This window comes from Nipponia nippon, unplaced genomic scaffold (assembly GCF_047370975.1).
Source record: "Nipponia nippon isolate SJK-2023a ecotype South Korea unplaced genomic scaffold, ASM4737097v1 scaffold_1, whole genome shotgun sequence".
NCBI lineage: Eukaryota > Metazoa > Chordata > Aves > Pelecaniformes > Threskiornithidae > Nipponia > Nipponia nippon.
In genome coordinates this window covers 1,061,066-1,079,475 of record NW_028262290.1, presented here as the reverse complement: position 1 = coordinate 1,079,475, position 18,410 = coordinate 1,061,066, and the positions used below count along the sequence as shown (strand labels likewise).

The 18,410-nt window shown below is 53.3% G+C and overlaps 1 protein-coding gene across 6 annotated transcripts in view; it reads left to right on the top strand.

The window, feature by feature from the left end:
- ARHGAP39 (Rho GTPase activating protein 39) overlaps positions 1–18,410 on the top strand; it is a 155,737-nt gene that overhangs the window by 113,340 nt on the left and 23,987 nt on the right. For 4 of the 6 annotated variants that reach the window (XM_087736108.1, XM_087736028.1, XM_087736281.1 and 1 more), the window contains one exon: positions 5,081–5,161. The exons of 1 other annotated variant lie outside the window; for it this stretch is intronic. In XM_087736108.1, the coding sequence (XP_087592234.1) occupies positions 5,081–5,161 (81 nt within the window). Of the gene's footprint in view, positions 1–5,080; positions 5,162–16,748; positions 16,880–18,410 lie in introns of those variants that run through there. One more of the 6 variants, XM_087736358.1, reaches the window with a different exon arrangement.

Here is an 18,410-nt window from a genome sequence, read left to right as displayed (position 1 = left end):
ACCCTCAGCTTCTTGCAGAGGTCCTTCCCCACACCAGGCTCCAGGTTTCACCAGGAAAATGAACAGGCAAAGGAGACCGGTTTTATTTATTGATGAGACCAAGGATTAAATCTCGGCTCTACAAGCTGAGGCTCAGCCTGTCGAGTCCAACCAGGGTGGGGAGCTGCTCCTTTGGCAGCTCCTTGACCATCATCACGCTGAGCTTCCACATTTCCAGGCAGGATCTGGTCTGGGCACCACGTGCGCCAGCTGCTTCACCTCCTGGCCTCAAGACAAACTAGGACGGTGCATGCTTGGAGGTAGCTTTTTGTTCTGGAAAGCTTCTTTTAAATGCCCTCTCACGCCCAAAATCTCCCCTTGAAGGTGGAGGGACCCTACCTGCCTGCTCTGTTCAACACGGGAGGTGTGGAGACACCTGGTCCATCCTGACCATGGCTCCCAGCAGGGATGGAGCAGATCTCTGCATCTCAAACATCAGTAACCTTGAGACCCCAGAACCAAACGTGGGTTTGCAAAACGTCTTCCGATTATCACAGATGAAACAAAACATCACAGTTTGATGTCTGTGAACTTCAGCATCCCTCAGCACCTTTGTCCTCCAGAACAGGTTATCTGGTGGAAGCCTGGCACCAGTTCCCTCATGGTCTCCTGCTTGTGACGTGATATTTCTTTCCAACGTGAGCCAGACCCCCAGTTCTAGGGGCACAGGTCAGCTAGCCAGGTCTTTTTGTGGTCTTGGCAGTCTCCATGCTGTGACCTCATGGCATCTTTTTGTTCAGAACTTGCTAAAATCACCCCAAAAATAACAACTGGGACCTTAGCAGCGGAGGGGTGAGTTTTCCTCTCCTGTAAGATGCCGAAGAGCAGAGGGGATGTCCCAGGTGTTACGTTGCTGCGTTCATCCCCACCTTGACGCTTGCAGCTCGTGGGGTGGCAGATGGATGCGATCCTTGCCATCGATCTTGTTAGCAGCTTCGCTGCTAAGAGCTGATTGCGACGCTAACGAAGCCAAGTCTGACTCATCGGTACCTGAATGAGGAGCAATGCCACCCACAGCGTGCCGGCAGCGATTTTACTCCTGATCTGGCTCTGCTGGTGGGATGGATTTGAAGCTCTCCAGCCGATCTCGATCTTTCCGCCTGGCCTGGGACTTTTGGACCACACAGTAGCTCAAAGCATGGATTCTATGTCAGCGAGACCTTGCTCGTAGTCTGAGGTTTTAATCAATTTATCTCAAAAGGAGGAGGTGGCAGCCTAAGAGAACATCCTTTAAAGGTTATGAGTAGAGCTTCCTTTAAGGATTAATGTACATCAAGTCAGCACGCGTGTTTAAGAGCAAACCGTGTTAAGCTGTTTGATCTCACCAGTCTCACGGGCTGTCCCCGCTCCTGGGCGTGTTTTGGGGCTCCAGTTTCAAATTCCTATTGGGATAGAAAGTGTCGAAGGAGTTGTGTTAAGAAAAGGGCTGTACCGTACCGTGCGCTGCACGAAATACCGAATTGGGAGCAGAATCTCCTTCCTTAGATATTTCAGCCAGGTTTTGAAGCCAGATGTGAATAACCTCCATTCACCTATGAGCTCGCCCATCCCTCAACCTCCTGTATCCAGCTGGCACGGCCAGAATATTAAAAGCCGCATAACTCCACGGCCGCTTCGACAGCTTTTGCTGTGTTTGGAAGAACCCTTTGCACCAATTGACTGGAAAGCGTCTGAAATTCCAGCAGCTGTGCATTGGCTAAGGAGCAGCCGATGTCGTTGCCGGGAATTTACGGTCAGCTCGTTTTCTGGTAACTGGCTGGCCAGATGCTTGCTGTGCTGCCGTGTGCTCCTCAGATCTTCCCGTCAGGTGAGCGTGAGAAGAGACGGAGATTTTGGGAGCCAGCGGCCGGAGGAGACTTCATCCCCCTCTTGCTCCCACATTCCCGTTGCCTTTAGCAAGGAAGGTTTGCCCTGAGATGCAAGGAGATGTGCTGGGTGCCCTTACTTGCAAGTGTTTTGAAAAATAGGAGGCCAGAAGGAACAGCTGATGATCAGGTCAATTTTTTTTTTTTTGGAGGGGAGAGGAAAAAGTGAGGTGCGCAGCAGATAGAAAACAAGTTGGGTGGAAGTGTCGATCTGCTGGAGGGCAGGAAGGCCCTACAAAGGGATCTGGAGAGGCTGGGTCAATGGGCCGGGGCCAACTGTATGAGGTTCAACAAGGCTCAGTGCCGGGTCCTGCACTTGGGTCACAACAACCCCATACAACGCTGCAGGCGTGGGGAGGAGCGGCTGGGAGCTGCCTGGCGGGAAAAGACCTGGGGGTGTTGGCTGACAGCCGGCTGAACATGAGCCAGCAGTGTGCCCAGGTGGCCAAGAGGGCCAGTGGCATCCTGGCCTGTATCAGGAATAGTGTGGCCAGCAGGAGCAGGGAGGTGATAGTGCCCCTGTACTGGGAGGCACTGGTGAGACTGCACCTCAAGTACTGTGTTCAGTTTTGGGCCCCTGACTACAAGAAGGACATTGAGGTGCTGGAGCATGCCCAGAGGAGGGCAACAAAGCTGGTGAAGGGTCTGGAGCACAAGTCTTATGAGGAGCGGCTGAGGGAGCTGGGGTTGTTTAGTTTGGCGAAGAGGAGGCTGAGGGGAGACCTTATCGCTCTCTACAACTACCTGAAAGGAGGCTGTAGCGAGGTGGGGGTCGGTCTGTTCTCCCCAGTAACGAGTGATAGAACGAGAGGAAAAGGCCTCAAGCTGCGCCAGCGGAGGTTTAGGTTGGACATTAGGAAAAAATTCTTCACCGAGAGGGTGGTCAAGCATTGGAACAGGCTGCCCAGGGAAGTGGTTGAGTCTCCATCCCTGGAGGTATTTAAAGAATGGATAGATACAGTGCTTGAAGACATGGTATAAGATGGACTTGGCAGTGATAGGTTAACGGTTGGACTCAATGATCTTAAGGGTCTTTTCCAACCTTGACGATTCTATGATTCTATGAAAACTTCTAGAATTTGTTGCGGTGGGAAGCTGTGGAGGCTGATATTGCTGCATGTTCAGGAAGGGATTAAACAAATTCAAGACAACCGGGCCATAAACATCTCTGAAGTGGGTGGCTTGGAGGACACCTCCCTGCCGTCACCTCTAATGCAGGGAACTGGGTGCTGGGGGGCACGAGGGCACGGACTGCAGGCGGCAACCGGGATCCTGAGCTCTCCATAAACAGCACCTCTTGGTGCCGTGCTTTGAAGCAGAGTTCTGGGCTGGAGACACCATCGCTCTGACTCAGGGGGACATTTCGTACCTTGCAGATCTTTTCAAAAGGTCCATGAAGTAAGGCAAATGGACAGATTTTGCATAGGGAAGCTAAGGTAGTCCTGAAGTCTTTGGTTCCTAGGGAAACCTGGAGAAAAGGAGAGTCTCCTTTCAGCTCCCGCAGCAGCAGGGATTTGCACAGATGACATGGTACTTGAAGGTTCTCCAGGCCATGGGTGGGCAGGGATGCTATCACCAGAAGAGAAACCTGTTTGCCATGAGGTTCTTTCCCTTGCTCGGCTTTGATCACAAGAACTTGCCTGAAGTAGACCTTCCTTGAGGTCTTCTCCCAACGTCCGTTGCCTTTCTCTTCGGTAAACGTTAGGTATGTCCTCCTTCAGCAGCGGGGCTCTTCGTTAGGAAGCTTCCTGAGCATTAATTCCCTTCCATCCAGGGCTTTGGCCCTTGGGGAGGAGATTCTGTAACCACGGATCTGGGTACAGCAGCAGGGATGAGAGCTGATGCTTTTCTCTTGAGAAGATGCTGGGCGTCGTGGAGGAGGAGGTGCTCTCATTCCCGTGCACTCAAGGGGAAAAAGGGATTAAGCAATTCGACACAGTCGTAATTTCAGGGCTCGGAAGTCTCATTAAAACTAGCTTTGACAGAAGCTTAATTTTATTGCCTCTTGCTTGAATAAAATTTTTGAGGTCTATCCTATTAAGAAGATTTGTTTCTTCTCCTTTTTCTTTTTCTGAAACCAACATCTGATCTGGGTTTTATTAGCACAAGCGTCTTAATGTGTACATGGGGGGGGTTTAATGCTGTTTCTTTGAAAACTGCTCAAAACAAAGTTATTTCTCCAGATGTTTGCTGTTGCGTTTCAATCCGGCGCAAATATCTAATACTTGGCTCACGTGTCTTCTGAACGCCTGGTTATTTGCACATCCCCACAGTGAAGGGGCGTTAAGGCAAAAAAGACGACCTTTCCTGTGCTCATTGAGCAAATATTGGCGAGGAGTATGACGAATATTGAAGCGTTGCCCTTAGACAAAGACTAAGACCTGGTCGTGTGCCTCGTTGGGAGGTGTTGGAGGGTCTTGACGTGGACGCTAGGCTGCTGGGCAAGCACGAAGCCAAAGGGAACGTGGAGCAAGAGTGGGTTTGCTCTTCTAGGAGAGGCTTTAAGCTGGTGCTAGTCCAAAAAACAGTGTGTAAATGCCATCCTGCACCTCCGTCTGCTTTTTTCCGTGTTTCTCCAAGTGCGCTCAGGTAAGGCGTCTCTTGGAATAGGTTGGCAGCTGTTGGTGCTGTGACCTTCTCTGTCCTCTGGGAGCGAGGGCTCTGCGGGCTCAGATGTAACCAACTGTGACGTGGTAGACAAAAATGTGCCAAAAAGGGCTTTTCTGGGGCTTGCCACCTCTGCCCGTGTCGGCTCTGACCATCTGAGACGAGCGAGGAGCAAGAGTGATGCTCGAGGAAGGGCGGCACTTGGAAAGGACAATGGCGGGGACAAAGCTATGAGATGTTTAGGATCTGTCCAGGCACGTCTACAGCTGTTCTTCACAAATAAGCATAGTTTAAGGGAGAATGTGGTGTTGGCAGGGTTTGAAATGAAGCTGGAGACCACGGCCTTGGAGGGTTTGGTCATCATCTGCTAGCCAACTGATTAATGACTCAAAGCTTGATGCGAGGAGGTGGGAGTAGGTCCCAAGTGCAGAGCCCAGACTGGTGGGGACTGGGAGCTCATCTCTGTGGATGCATCTTCGTTAATCCTAAAGGGAAGGAGACTTTAATAAGGGCACGCGGGCGTCACAGTCACCGTTGGTAACTCCTTCTTCACTATTACTGTATTGCAGTTCGTCGCCTTCCGGAGTGTTTGAGAAAGAATATGACATTTATCGGGATTACAGTGCAGAAGGTCAACTCCTCCACTACAGGTAGCTGCGAAATTTCCCTCTGGTACCGGGGTTGGGGTCTGCAACGTGGCCTCGGCGGTGAGGTGGGGGTGTTGGACGGCCCGTGGGCTACTGGCTCACCTGCGGGGACGGGGCAGCGAGTAACACCGGTGTTTTCATTGTGCTCTTCTCATCCCCCTCCCCATCCTCTTCCCTTCGCATGTTACGTTTTTTAGCTTTACTACCACCCTTAAATAAATCTTAAGATATATTTTGATGGTTCTTTGGAGCAGGGACTATCCATCTGCTTTATGAGGTGGCCCTTGGTTGAGTGGCTCCTACCCATGACCAGAAACTGGAGGAGGACAGGAGGAGCACCAGGGCTGTCCGGTGGTGGGGTCACACCTCAGGGTGAGCTCCTGGTCTGTGGGGTTTCGTTAGGCAAAATCATCAGTTTGGGAAGGGGCAGGACTCGCCCGGTGCTGCTGGTCCACCCCAACACCTGCAATCATGGTGGGGTGGTGGCTTGAACGTCTCTCCACACTGGAACCGGTTTCTAGGCTCTTTCCTAGGATTTTTACATCGAAAATAAGCAGGTTTGCGTGGGTATGGATTTAATCCGTCACCACAGCGAGCCCAGCTGATCAGGTGTGCTGTCTCAGTAGAGCCCTGGAGGTGGGAAAGCCTCCTGAGAAACGAAGCCAACTCTTCCAGCCTGTGGGTCCAACTGCTTTTCAGACGGTTACAAGCTTTCTCTTGCTCAGATCAGGTTTTCAGGTGCTAAAGCAAACGACCACCTCCAGCTTTCATGGATTTATGTTGCTAGAAAATAACGCGGTGTCGCGCTCGTCTTCGTTACAGCTCAAAATGCCCCTCTTGGAGTTTGCGCGAGTGGTTCAGGTGTACGAACACCATGACTTCTCACTGGTACTGATGTGGACATGGGCAAAAATCACCAGAATTGATGATGTTTGAGTAGGGTGAGGTGAGGAACGATCAGAGGTGAGGAACGATCGTGTGCTGGGCTCCTGGAGCCTGGCCTAGCGCCTGTGTCGCTGCTTTTGAAACAGCCTTCAAAACCCAAGCAGGAATGGATTTAGAGGGTTAACACCACCTTCATCCCAATTCCTACCTTTAAGACAGCAGGTCTATAGAGTACGGTCAAATTTTGGAGGTTTTTGGAGTTGATGCCTGCCTGGTTGCTCTGGGCTTTGACAAATACCCCCAGTTTCTGTGCTTTTTTGGAGATGCAGTTGAGTTGAAGCACCTCGAGCTCTTGCTTTCCGTGCTGGCAGCGGGGACGGGGAGGGCACGATGCTCTGCGTTCCCTTCCCCGCTGCTCCGTGACGGCACGGGCTGGCCAACCCATCCACTTCAGCATGGTTTGCGGCAATCTCTAGCCTGGTTCAAGACACAGGGGAGCGGAAAAATCACCCAACGGCGTTGGCCGTGTGCCATCCTGCCTGCCCTGCAATTCACGGCTTCTGCAGTGACCTCCCAGGAGTGTCAGGATTAATTGCCACTTAAACAAGAAGGGTGGGGAAACACGCTTTCTAGGAGGGAAAACAAATAGGGTAATGGTACGTGGTACCTCACCAGCAGAATACTCTCCGGGAGCACCAGGTGAGCTCAGAGAAACCTGGCCATGGACAGTTTTACTCCGAAGCATCCCTTCTGCGTGCTGCAATTCCCTGCCTGCAGGCAGGAGAAGCGAGGAGAAGTGGAAGGGAGTGATTTGGCAGGCCCGGATCCGCTGTTTGGTTTGGAAAATGGGGTTTGCAGGTGCTTCCTCTGCTGTTAGGCATCGAGCATGCTCCGGTCGGAGTTGGCAGCGGGAGCTGAGCCTGCATCCAGGGGCGCAGCCGAGCGAGATGGAGCGGTGACGGGGACACGGAGCGGTGACGGGGACACGCCGCTCTCTATCCTGAACAGTTTTTTCTGCAAACGGGGTTAGTGATTCGGCACTGATCGGTTCTGACCCGCCGCCAGCTGGGTGGCGGTGCCGGCTACGAGCTGCAATCAGAGACGAGGGACGGTGCGGGTTTTGGGGACAACGGTCTCCACCCGCCAGCTGGCTGATGCCCGTGGCCGCCCAAGCAATTAAAAGATTAAATTTCATTGCGGTTAGCACACATGACCTGTTTGCATCAGCACATGCTTTGCTGTAGGAGATGCCTCCATCTTCCCGATCCCAACTTTACCGCCTGTAAAAAAAAAAAAAAAAAAAAAAAAAAAAAAAAACCACCGACAGCCCTTGCCACCCTCCCCCCAATCCCTTCCAGCCAGGAAGCTAATTAGCAGCTTTGCTTAATTAGCTGAGAGTGGACTTCCTTCTGGAAGAACGGGTCTCAAGTGCCCTCTGTCTGGGGGCTGCTGAGCCAGGCGGAGAGAGGAGCTGGTTTTTTGGTTTTTTAACCATGTGAATGCCACATCCACCCTGCTCTGGCGCTCGTAAAAGCTGAAATCGAAGCTCACCAGATCTACCTCATTGTGGCAGGGATGATTAATGGCATCAATTTTAAGGAGAAGGGTGCATGGCACGTGCGGAAAATCGCCCCGCATCTGGGTTTCGGCTTCTCCAAAGCTTAGCTGGCAGCTCTTCCTTGGATGGGCCAAGGCTGGGCAGATCCCAGAGGGTGCAAAGGGCATCATTGCTGGGGGGACGATGGTGGGCAACACCCGTGGCCCAGGGGAAGCCACTTGGAAGCCCAACGTTGGCTTCTGGATGGCTCAGAGGGATGCACGTGTCGTCCCTCATGAAAATGGGAAGACCCTTGAGGTACTTCTGCCTGAAATGGCCAAGACCTAGGTGGGGGGGAATGCAGTCCAGACACCTTTTTCTGATGCTTGGGGACAGGTTTTTGGGAAAGGCTGGTGCTCCAGCACCCTTGGCCAGGTTGTTTTGGGAAAGGTTGGTGCTCCAGCACCCTTGGCCAGGTTGCAAAGGGATGGGGCAATCTCTGATCTTCCCATGGGCTCATGCCAGTGCTGAGGTGGGGATTGTGAAACGGGCTGGCACCCAACCAAAGCTTCAAAGACTCCGTCACGGTGGAGCGGGCTGAGCCCTCGAGCGCTTCCACCAGCGCAACGCTGCCCCAACTCCTCCAGATCCAGCCGCTTCCAATGAAATGATCCTGGAGGCTTTACGGTCAGGTGGGAGATCAGTTCTCCAACCCAACAGCCTTCTCAGGCCCGTCCAGCCCTCTCCTCCTCACCGAGTCTTGCGTTAGTCCCACTGTTTTTTTTCAGAGCCATGGTAAGTGCATGTTGCCTCCTTTGAAGGCCAAGATAAGAGGTGGGCAGACAGCGGACTTGGCAGAGGGTCAGAGTTACACAACGTGCCTGGAGGTCTCTGGTGGCCAAGAAGGCTTGGTGAGACCTAGGCTGTGCCTTGCTCCCTTCTGGGCATGTGTCCACTCGCTTCCATCACCTCCTCCCCTCTGGGAGAAGCTGGAGGACTTCCAGACGTTTGGACAAAGCGTGGGAGCAAGGTGGCTTGTGAGGGGACAGCCATCCTTGCGCGAAGGCTGGGTACGGGCAGATGGAGAAGGAGGAGGTTGGCTGATGGGGGAGAGGCCCTGTGGGGTTCAGCTGGGAGACCACCCTCACCCATGGCATCGTCATCCCCAAACGCAGCTTTGGGGCTCAGCTGCCTGGGTCGCCCCAGGACCTGCAGCAGCATCCTCAGGAGCAAGCAGGGATTTTTTTTTTTCCACTTCCTTGACAGCGCTGGCTCGGTGCTCCCAGCCAACAATTGCTACAAGAGATTTTCTCATATAATGAAGATTAGTGGGTGTCATTAAGAGGATGACGTCTTGCTCCGTCTGTCTAGAAGGCATCTGTAGGAAAGCTCTCGCATCCAAATCCCATCAAGACGGGCAATTACGGTAACTGCTCTTAACCCTTTCCTCTTTATTCCTTCTGGGTTGTGTTCCATGGAGCCCAGTTGCGTAATGTCCTTGTTTTTCCTATCACGGTCCTGTTGAGAGGGTTGAACTCTGCTAATCCCTGCAGTTGTTTTTGTCAATAAGTCTGTTTCCCATGTGGGACAAATCCCAGGTCTTTGTTGTTGTCCCTGTGTTGGCCGGTCAATGGGTGGAATGTCCAAGGCTGCTAGAGGTCATCTTCAGATCAGAGACCTTCAACTGGCTCCTCTGAATTTGCCTCCTCTCCCAGCACACAGCTGCTCTGCTCCCGTGACCCTCTTTGTTCCATGCTGCTGATCGGGTGGATGTCACGGACCACGTGCAGGTGATCCGGGCTTTGTGGCCACCAGGAAGATGCTGGAGCGTCCTCGTTGAGGGAAATGGAGTGTGTTGGACACGGAGCACAGCAGCAAAGCGTTAATGACGCTCTTCTCCCTTTCTGCTCCCTGTGAAATGGGAGGTTCATTTCTTGGGGGCTTGCCAAGAAGAGAAGAACCAGACGTAAAAATGTGCCGCGGTCCCTGCTGTAGGCTCCTCTGCTCTGGGAGAAGTTGAGAAATCTGCTCACTTGAGTACACAGCGTCCAGCTCTTAGGGACTCTTCCAGTTTGGCTTGGCTGCTCTGGCTTTGTCTCTTCGGTAGAGAGGTTGGATGCAGCACTGTGCAGGCAATGCTACAGGTCCCCGTGCTGTGGGTCCCCATACAACGCTGCAGGCTTGGGGAGGAGCGGCTGGAGAGCTGCCTGGCGGGAAAGGAGCTGGGGGTGTTGGTTGACAGCCGCCTGAACATGAGCCAGCAGTGTGCCCAGGTGGCCAAGAGGGCCAATGGCATCCTGGCTTGTATCAGGAACGGTGTGGCCAGCAGGAGCAGGGAGGTGATGGTGCCCCTGCGCTGGGCACTGGTGAGGCCGCCCCTCGAATGCTGTGCTCAGCGCTGGGCCCCTCACCCCAAGGCGGCCATGGAGGGGCTGGAGCGTGGCCAGAGCAGGGCAGCGAGGCTGGGGCAGGGGCTGGAGCCCAAGGCTGGGGAGGAGCGGCTGGGGGAGCTGGGGGGGCTCAGCCTGGAGAAGAGGAGGCTGAGGGGAGCCCTCATGGCTCTCTGCAACTACCTGAAAGGAGGCTGGAGCTGGGGGGGGTCGGTCTCTTCTCCCCAGGAACAAGCGATGGGACGAGAGGGAACGGCCTCAAGCTGCGCCAGGGCAGGTTTGGGTTGGGTATTAGGAAAAACTTCTTCCCCCAAAGGGCTGTCAGGCCCTGGCCCAGGCTGCCCAGGGCAGGGGCTGAGTCCCCATCCCTGCAGGGATTTAAAAGCCGGGCAGACGTGGTGCTGAGGGCCATGGTTTAGTGGTGGCCTTGGCAGCGCTGGGTTACAGTTGGACTCGATGATCTTAAAGGTCTTTTCCAACCTAAACAATTCTGTGATTCTATGTCCAACCCATGAGCAGGGAGGATTTGAGATCCTGTTTCTGCTGGGGGCATGTTAGGAGGGTGGGACAGCAACTGCTTCATCTGCACGGGATCTTTGTAATGCTCTTGACATGGTCTTCCTCAATTTGCCCTGGACCTTCCTAGCCAGGAGAGTTTAAAAAGGTCTTTGATCTTCTTGTGGTTTTCAACATCTCATGGTCAACAGGAGTCACTTCGTAGCTGACTGTCTAGCAAAGCAAGCATGGAAGTGAGGAGAGAATTGGGGTTGGATTCCAAAAGGCCTGGCACCATCTCTCCGATAGCTCCCCAGAGCCTCATGTGGCCCATCAGGAACCTGAGGTTGAGGAGCTGGTTGTGGGTCTGTCTGCTGGGCGACCTCCATTTTGAGACATGGCTGCAGTTTGCCACCTTTCTATGGTTCTCTGCATCTCTTGACTCTAACGTGGGTTGCGTTCTCCAGACGTTGCTAGATAAATTCTCCAATGGGAACAGCTTTAATTTGCATTGCTGGCAAAGAGGTTATGTGAAGCCAGGTACCAAATTCAGGAGGAGACTTGTAGGAGCTTGGAAGAAGCCTTGAGCAGAGGTGAGGAGCCTCCACATCAGACTTTGACCGTGTCTCCTGCCAACTGGCCATGCACTGGGTATGTGGGAACAAATACAGCCACGATGCCAGGGAGGAGAAGGTCTCCAACCCCTTCTGGTTGCAACCTCTGAATTCATCTGAGCTTCCTGGGGAAGCCCATACCCCAGAGCCACCCTGGGGACAGGAGCTCAGCACCTCTGGGCTGAAGCTCCCTTCGCTGCCGGTGTCAATTTTAGCCAAGGCGGCTGCGAGGCCGCATTCCTCTTCCAACGATGACAAAGCTGCATCTCAAGCGTGCCCACAGACGTTTGCTGGCCGAGGAGACACCTGCCCAGCAGAAGCGACGCAGTGGCCGTCCCAGCTGTCCCGCGCCGGGACACGTGCTGCTGCCAGCTGCTCGATTTATCCGCCGCCTCGTTCTGCTCAGGCTTCATCGTTTACGACTGTGAGTTAAGACCGCAGCTTAAGGCGTCTCTGTAAATAAATGTGCGCGTTCCTGATATTTAAAGGTAAATCTGTTGCCTGGTTTCTTTAGACGTGATGAGGAGGCACAGACCCAATACCAGTGATTCCTTGGAGAGCCATGAGATTAAAATCCCGTATTTTGGAGCAAAATTGAAGAGTGGCTTGGAGGGTTCATCGCTGTTCTCGGATGTACCGCTGTGGTGTAACCTCCTGGGCTGGGACTTCTGCCCCAAGTCCTCTAAGTCTCCGTGGGGCAGAGGGGAGGCAATCCCAGTCTCTCCCTTCCTCTCCAGAAGAAAACATCAGGGGTTTCCTTCTCAAATATAACTTGGAGCCCGGACCGTGGAGCTCGGAGCAGTTTCCTCCACGCTCTTTGCTACATCCTTGCACTTTTTCCATGCTCAGCCAAACACCCAGTTGTAGTCTTGCTTTGAAAAATGAACCACCCTCCTCATCCCCAGCGTCAGCCGGGTAACTTATCTCAAATATGCATGGGTAGTGCCCAAGTGATGGACCTGTAGCGTCCCTCTGAGACAAGAGCAACCCTTCCTGCTGAAGGGATCAGGCCCAGCCAGCATGGGTTCATGAAGGGAAGGTCCTGCTTGACCAACCTGATCTCCTTCTATGACAAGGAGACGCGCTTGGTGGATGAGGGGAAGGCTGTGGATGTTGTTGACCTGGACTTTAGTAAGGCCTTTGCCACTGTCTCCCACAGCATTCCCCTGGAGAAGCTGGCTGCTCACGGCTCGGAGAAGTGCACTCTGCACTGGGTAAAAACCTGTCTGAATGGGCGAGGCCAGAGAGTGGTGGTGAATGGAGTTCAATCCAGTTGGTGACCGGTCACGAGTGGTGTTCCCCAGGGCTGAGTATTGGGGCCGGTGCTGTTTAATATCTTCATTGATGATCTGGATGAGGGGACTGAGTGCACCCTCAGTAAGTTTGCAGATGACACCAAGTTGGGTGGAAGTGTTGATCTGCTGGAGGGTAGGAAGGCTCTGCAGAGGGACTTGGACAGGCTGGGTCGATGGGCCCAGGCCAACTGCGTGAGGGTCAACAAGGCTCAGTGCCGGGTCCTGCACTTGGGTCACAACAACCCCATGCAACGCTGCAGGCTGGGGGAGGAGTGGCTGGAGAGCTGCCTGAGGGAAAAGGAGCTGGGGGTGTTGGTTGACAGCCACTGAACATGAGCCAGCAGTGTGCCCAGGTGGCCAAGAGGGCCAGTGGCATCCTGGCTTGTATCAGGAATAGTGTGTCCAGCAGGAGCAGGGAGGTGATGGTCCCCCTGTGCTGGGCACTGGTGAGGCCGCCCCTCGAATGCTGTGCTCAGCGCTGGGCCCCTCACCCCACGAAGGCCATGGAGGGGCTGGAGCGTGGCCAGAGCAGGGCAGCGAGGCTGGGGCAGGGGCTGGAGCCCAAGGCTGGGGAGGAGCGGCTGGGGGAGCTGGGGGGGCTCAGCCTGGAGAAGAGGAGGCTGAGGGGAGCCCTCATCGCTCTCTGCAACTGCCTGAAAGGAGGCTGGAGCCGGGGGGGTCGGTCTCTTCTCCCCAGTAATGAGTGATAGGACAAGAGGAAGCGGCCTCAAGCTGCGCCAGGGCAGTTTTAGGTTAGACATTAGGAAAAACTCCTTCACCGAAAGGATGGTCAAGCATTGGAACAGGCTGCCCAGGGAAGTGGTTGAGTCCCCATCCCTGGAGGTATTTAAAGAACGGGTAGATGTGGTGCTCGAGGACATGGTATAGATGGACTTGGCAGTGATAGGTTAACGGTTGGACTCAGTGATCTTAAGGGTCTTTTCCAACCTTGACGATTCTATGATTCTGTGATTCTAAGGGCTGCCAGCAAAGGGCCAAGCTCCAGCTTCCAGGACCTGTTCTTCAAAGCCAACGTGCTGCTGATGGCGATATCTAGTGGCTCGCACACAAACCAGGGCCAGCAGCTCTAGCTTGGCTCCATGGCCAAAAGCTCTTCTCTAAGAGGAGAAGCTACTCAATCAACACCACAGCTATGGTAGCGATCAGCACCTTTGAAGTTACCCGTCTCCTGGGATGGGTGGAGGGGAGCCTGTGGGAAGAGGAAGGGTCTGGCGCATCACCCCAACACCCAGCGTCTTGTCATGGTCCTTGGTAGGTGGCTGATCACGTCCCAGAGCCTGGTCAAAGACACAGGAGAGGTCTTCTGGTGGGGAAGAGCTGGAGGAGGTGGCACCAGGCTGCAGACTGAACCCGGGGGTGTTCACGGCAGGGATGAATGATTCAGGTTGGAAATACCAAGAGGATGAAGGGCTTAGTGAAACGGGCTGCGCTCCGGGGCATGTGAAATCTGCTCGTGATAGGCAAGAGCTAAAAATCACCATTGTGGGAACTTGTTGTCATGCTTACAGAGACAAAGAAAGCAGATCCCCTATTGACCTGCTATTTAAGGAAATGTCACTTCTGGTCTTTTTGTATTTTGCAGCTAATTCCTCTTAATGATAAAGGCTTCTCTGTTCCTTTCTCCATGTTCCCTCCTCCCTCTCAAAAAAAAGAAAAAATCTCATCTTGTTTCAGTGACATTTGGGTTTCAGAAAACAGGCTATTTTGGGTGATTGGTTTAATCGTACATCCGAGATGGGGAGAGCAGCCCTGATTGCCTCCTGGGGATCTGGCGTTCGGCTTCCCGCAGGCGTCCGTGTGTGCGGCGCCGGGCCTGCCCCGGCTGCCAGGACGGGTTGCATTGTGGATCTGCCAGTTTGGCAAACCCTGATCTTGTACTTGCTCCTGGACGGTTCCTGATCAGACTGATCCCGGGGGGCTCGCTGGAGGCCCCCCTTGGCCACCGTAGCGTGAGATCTTGCTGATCACAAAGCAAGAGGATGAGGTGGGTGCTGTGGCCAGGTAACTGAAGCTAATGCAGACCTTCAGCAAGGTCAACCTGGCCTTCAGTGATGAGCTACCAGCCCGTGGCTCACCGGGGACAGCCGTCCGAGCTCATTTCAGCGTTTGCTTATTAGCTACAGCCCACAAAATCCCTTTGCTATGGATTCTTGGCCTCCGACGTAGGGTCCACAGGGTGGGCTGCAGATTTGTCCACCACACCGTGCTCCGCTCAACATGATGTTCAGAAACTGCTGCTATTTTACCAGAAAACGGAGGCTTTCGCCGTCTCAGAGCCCTGCTTTCCCCTTTGCTGCTGCAAAAAAGGGTGGCTGAAAAATTCTGTGCTATTGAATGAGGTGGGGGGGGACGGGAAGGTTCATTATCTCCCTCTTGTCTTAATTCAGCTTCCACCGCCGCTAATTAGAGCGGATGCCATGGGAGCAGCTTTGCTGAGAGAGGAGGAGTTAGCAGCGCTCCGGCAGCGAACGTGGGAGATGTTTCATGTAGAGATTTGGTGTTGCGGGCCTGAAGCTAAAAGCAATCGGATGGCACCGTCCAGAGAAAAGGGATCGGACAATCCCCAAAAGTTGTAGCCTTCTCCTTCCGTTAAAACAAAATTAAAATTTTAAAAAATAGTATTTAGACAGGGCAGCTTTTGCTTCAGTAATATTTTAGTTGGAGAATGAAATCACCGTGTGCGGAGGAGCCTTCGGAGACCTTAGACACCCTTCAAACCAAGCTTTGCAGTCAACAGAGATGGGCTGAAGGTTGAGCTTCAGCCTTCCCATCGCTCTGAATTTCCCCCAAGACCAAGCCTGGTGTTCGGCTTCCAGAAAACCCCGTGCCTCCTGTTGTATCCATCAAATGGTCCTCGCCATCCCACTGCTGGTATTTAGGAGGAGACAGAGGGCAGCCGTGACGCCGTCTGGTTGGTGGCAATGCTGCACCTTCTCTATGGCTCCTCCACGGATGGGTGATCCTGCCCAGAGCAAAGACCAAGTCCCGGATCATCCTGGGAAGAGGTTGGCAGGTCGTGGAGCTGGTCTCCTGCCTCCCTGCTCCGTCTGGAGCTGTCAGCCCCCCGTTGTCCCACCGGGAGCGGTGGGTGACATCTGGTGTCCGTGAATACAGGCAGCGAGATCAGTCCATCTCCTCCCGATCCCGGCAAGCGTAAAATCTGTTCAAATTGCAGTTCCTCTTGGTTTTCCCCGTCGGAGAGATGTGTCAGCCCATCCCAACCGAAGCTAAAGGAGGACAAGAGAGGGAGACCCGCGGGTGCGGAAAGTGAAGGCCAGGAGGAAAGGAGAAACTTGAAGGATGAGAAACACGGGACAAAACACAAACTCAAGGCTGCTCCCTGCTGTGCCAAGCTGGTTTTACGCCGGCTTTGGATACCGAGCACAGCCTAACCAGGAAAGCTCAGCCCAAACCGTGGCTCAGCTCTGTCCTGCCCCATCCAGACCATTGCTAGGATGTGGCCCAGTCTGGATTTGACCACAGAAATCTTCCTTTCGCCAGGGTTGAACCAGTTTAGCATCACCGTGGTCCACAGAGGGGTTGGGAAACCTAAGCCACACGCTCCCACTTCTCTCCAAGTAACCATTTTCTTGCCGGAACAATGCAGATTTCATCTCCCTCACGCTGGTTTCTTGGAATTGGTTTTGACCATATCTGCAGGTTTCTTAAAAAAAATGAAGTCCAAGGAGGACGGGAGATTTCCAGGTGTGTAAAGTTGGGAAGAGAGATCGCAAGTGTAGAAGAAGGGTTGGGGAGACCACGGTGGGGTTGCGGGCAGTGACCCCTCATCTCATAAAAGCCGTAAGGGACAAGCACTTGAGCAGGAATTTAAAGTTTCAGGTGCGATCGAAGCTTTGGGGTATTTATATATGTTGTAAGCGCATCATTCTCTCTGTACAAATTTTTAGGAAAAGCAATACTTGCAGACACAGACCAATAAAGTCTTAGGGTTGGGGGATTTTATCCTGTTTTCCTAGTCCCTAATTTAGCTATAAATTGGTAAGAAGTTGAGTTTTTTGGTGGCTTTTACACAATTATAGAGGCTGGACAGCTGTTTTAAGGACAGTTTCCTAGCTGGAAAATTTAGGAGGGGATCATAGGAGGCTTCGATCTGAAGCCCGGACATCTTCTCTTCCAAGCTGCCCACCTTTGCCTGCATTTGCAGGAAGATATTTGCGTTGCCGGAGCGGCGTCGGGCAGCGTGCCAGGTAGAGGGAGGTTTTCTGCCGTCGGCTCATCGCTGACCCCGGGCTTCGCAGCGGGATGCGATCGGCACGGCGGCCGCCCATCGCCGGCTGTGCCGGCGGTACCCAGCTGGGAGGAGACGGCGGGGGGCTGCGCTGCATCCTTCATCCCCATCGCCGGGGAATCGTGGTCGGTCTGGTTTAGTATCGGACTGGGGCTCTTCAAGGCATTAAGCTCAGGAGGGTGGTGAAAAGTCGCGGGGAGGAGATGCGCCCGGCTGCTGCGGCCAGGGGAGGAAGGTGAGGAAGAGCAAGGGCACGGGGATGGTGGGGACGGTGCGCGGACACGGTTGCGGTGGCGGGGTGCCCAGCGATCCCGTGCTTTTCCAGTGGACGCGAGCCCCGATGCGTTCACAGGACATTATAAACCAATATATTTGAATTAATCATTCCAACTAAGGGCTGTTCCCCCCCCGCCCCCGAGAGGGGAAAACCCATTTAATCCTAGCGCTAAATTATAGTCTTCGCCTGCAAAGTCTAACACCGGGACAAGCAGCTGTGTCTTGAAGAATGCATGCGTTTAGGTCGATTTTGTGAATATCCTTGCTTTTAATCATTCCTTTAAAAGCCAGAACGATGCCGTTAAAATAATTGCACTTAAGCCCAGCTGTGACCTGTGATTTATTCACTAGTCCTGCGTTGATTTAATGTAGCTGCCAATCGACTACGTTAAAGGCAGCACGGTAGAAATCAGGAACGTAAAGAAATAATTTTGGTTGTCGGGACTATTTTTAAAGTAAATAGAGCTGTGGATGGACTTAATTATTACAGGCAGGAAAATAATTGTGTTTAAGCGTCCGGGATGGCGTCTACCTGCCTGCAGCGGAGACACGGCGCAGGGCGAGGATTGCTTGTGTCTCTCCAAGCAAAAGCAAGTGGAAGCAAAGCAATTCCCGGGCGAGGGAGCCGGGGAGCGCGCACGGAGCGTGCACGCCGTTGACGGAGCGCACACGGAGCGCGCCGAGCCGGAGGTTTCTCCTCTCACCTCCGTCGTTGACTTTCCGAAGGCTGGAAGAAGATCAAGGAGGGAGGGGGTGTTGGAGCAGGCAGGGAGATTTAAGATTTAAGTCGCTTGAGTGCTTTGGGAAAATCCTCCCCTAAAGAAATGGAATGTTTCAGTCCAGGGAAATTATGCAAATTTGCAAAGAAATTGATTTCGCTGATAGAAGATTAGAGGGATTTGGGAAGGAGTTTGTCATGGAAATGTACGCAGAGTCGTAAGTAAAACCTTGCCTTCCCCGCAAGGAGAAAATAGCAAAGGGAACCCGGTGCCAAGCCAGAGATAACAGGAATACTTTGGATTTCTGGAGGAGCTCCTGTGCCAGGAGGGCGGCAGGCCTCGGCGGGGCTCGCTCTCCTCTCTAGCAGCATCGCTTTTCATTTATTGGCGTAACCGAGCCGCTCGTGGGCACGGTGGCTGCCGCGATTCAGCCTTTCGCAATATTCCTTTTGCAGGCAGAAAATTCAATTTAGTCTGTAGCAACGCTTTCTAGCGTTGAGCAATAATCCAGGGCAGTACAACGGAGCTTTCAGGTTTATTGGTTGCCGTTACTTAATATTTTGATTGAAAGCTCTACCTTGGCTCGATGATTTGACGGGCAGGGCTGCTTCGCAGGGATTTTTAGTCGTATCCGCTGCTGCCAGATGCGGGCTGCTGTCTGAAATATTAATGCAAGCTGCAAATCCAGGAATTAAGAGGTGCTTTTGCTGGGTTTGAGTTAAAACACCTGGCCTTAGGATGGATTCTTGTCCCTTTGGGGACGGTGGAAGA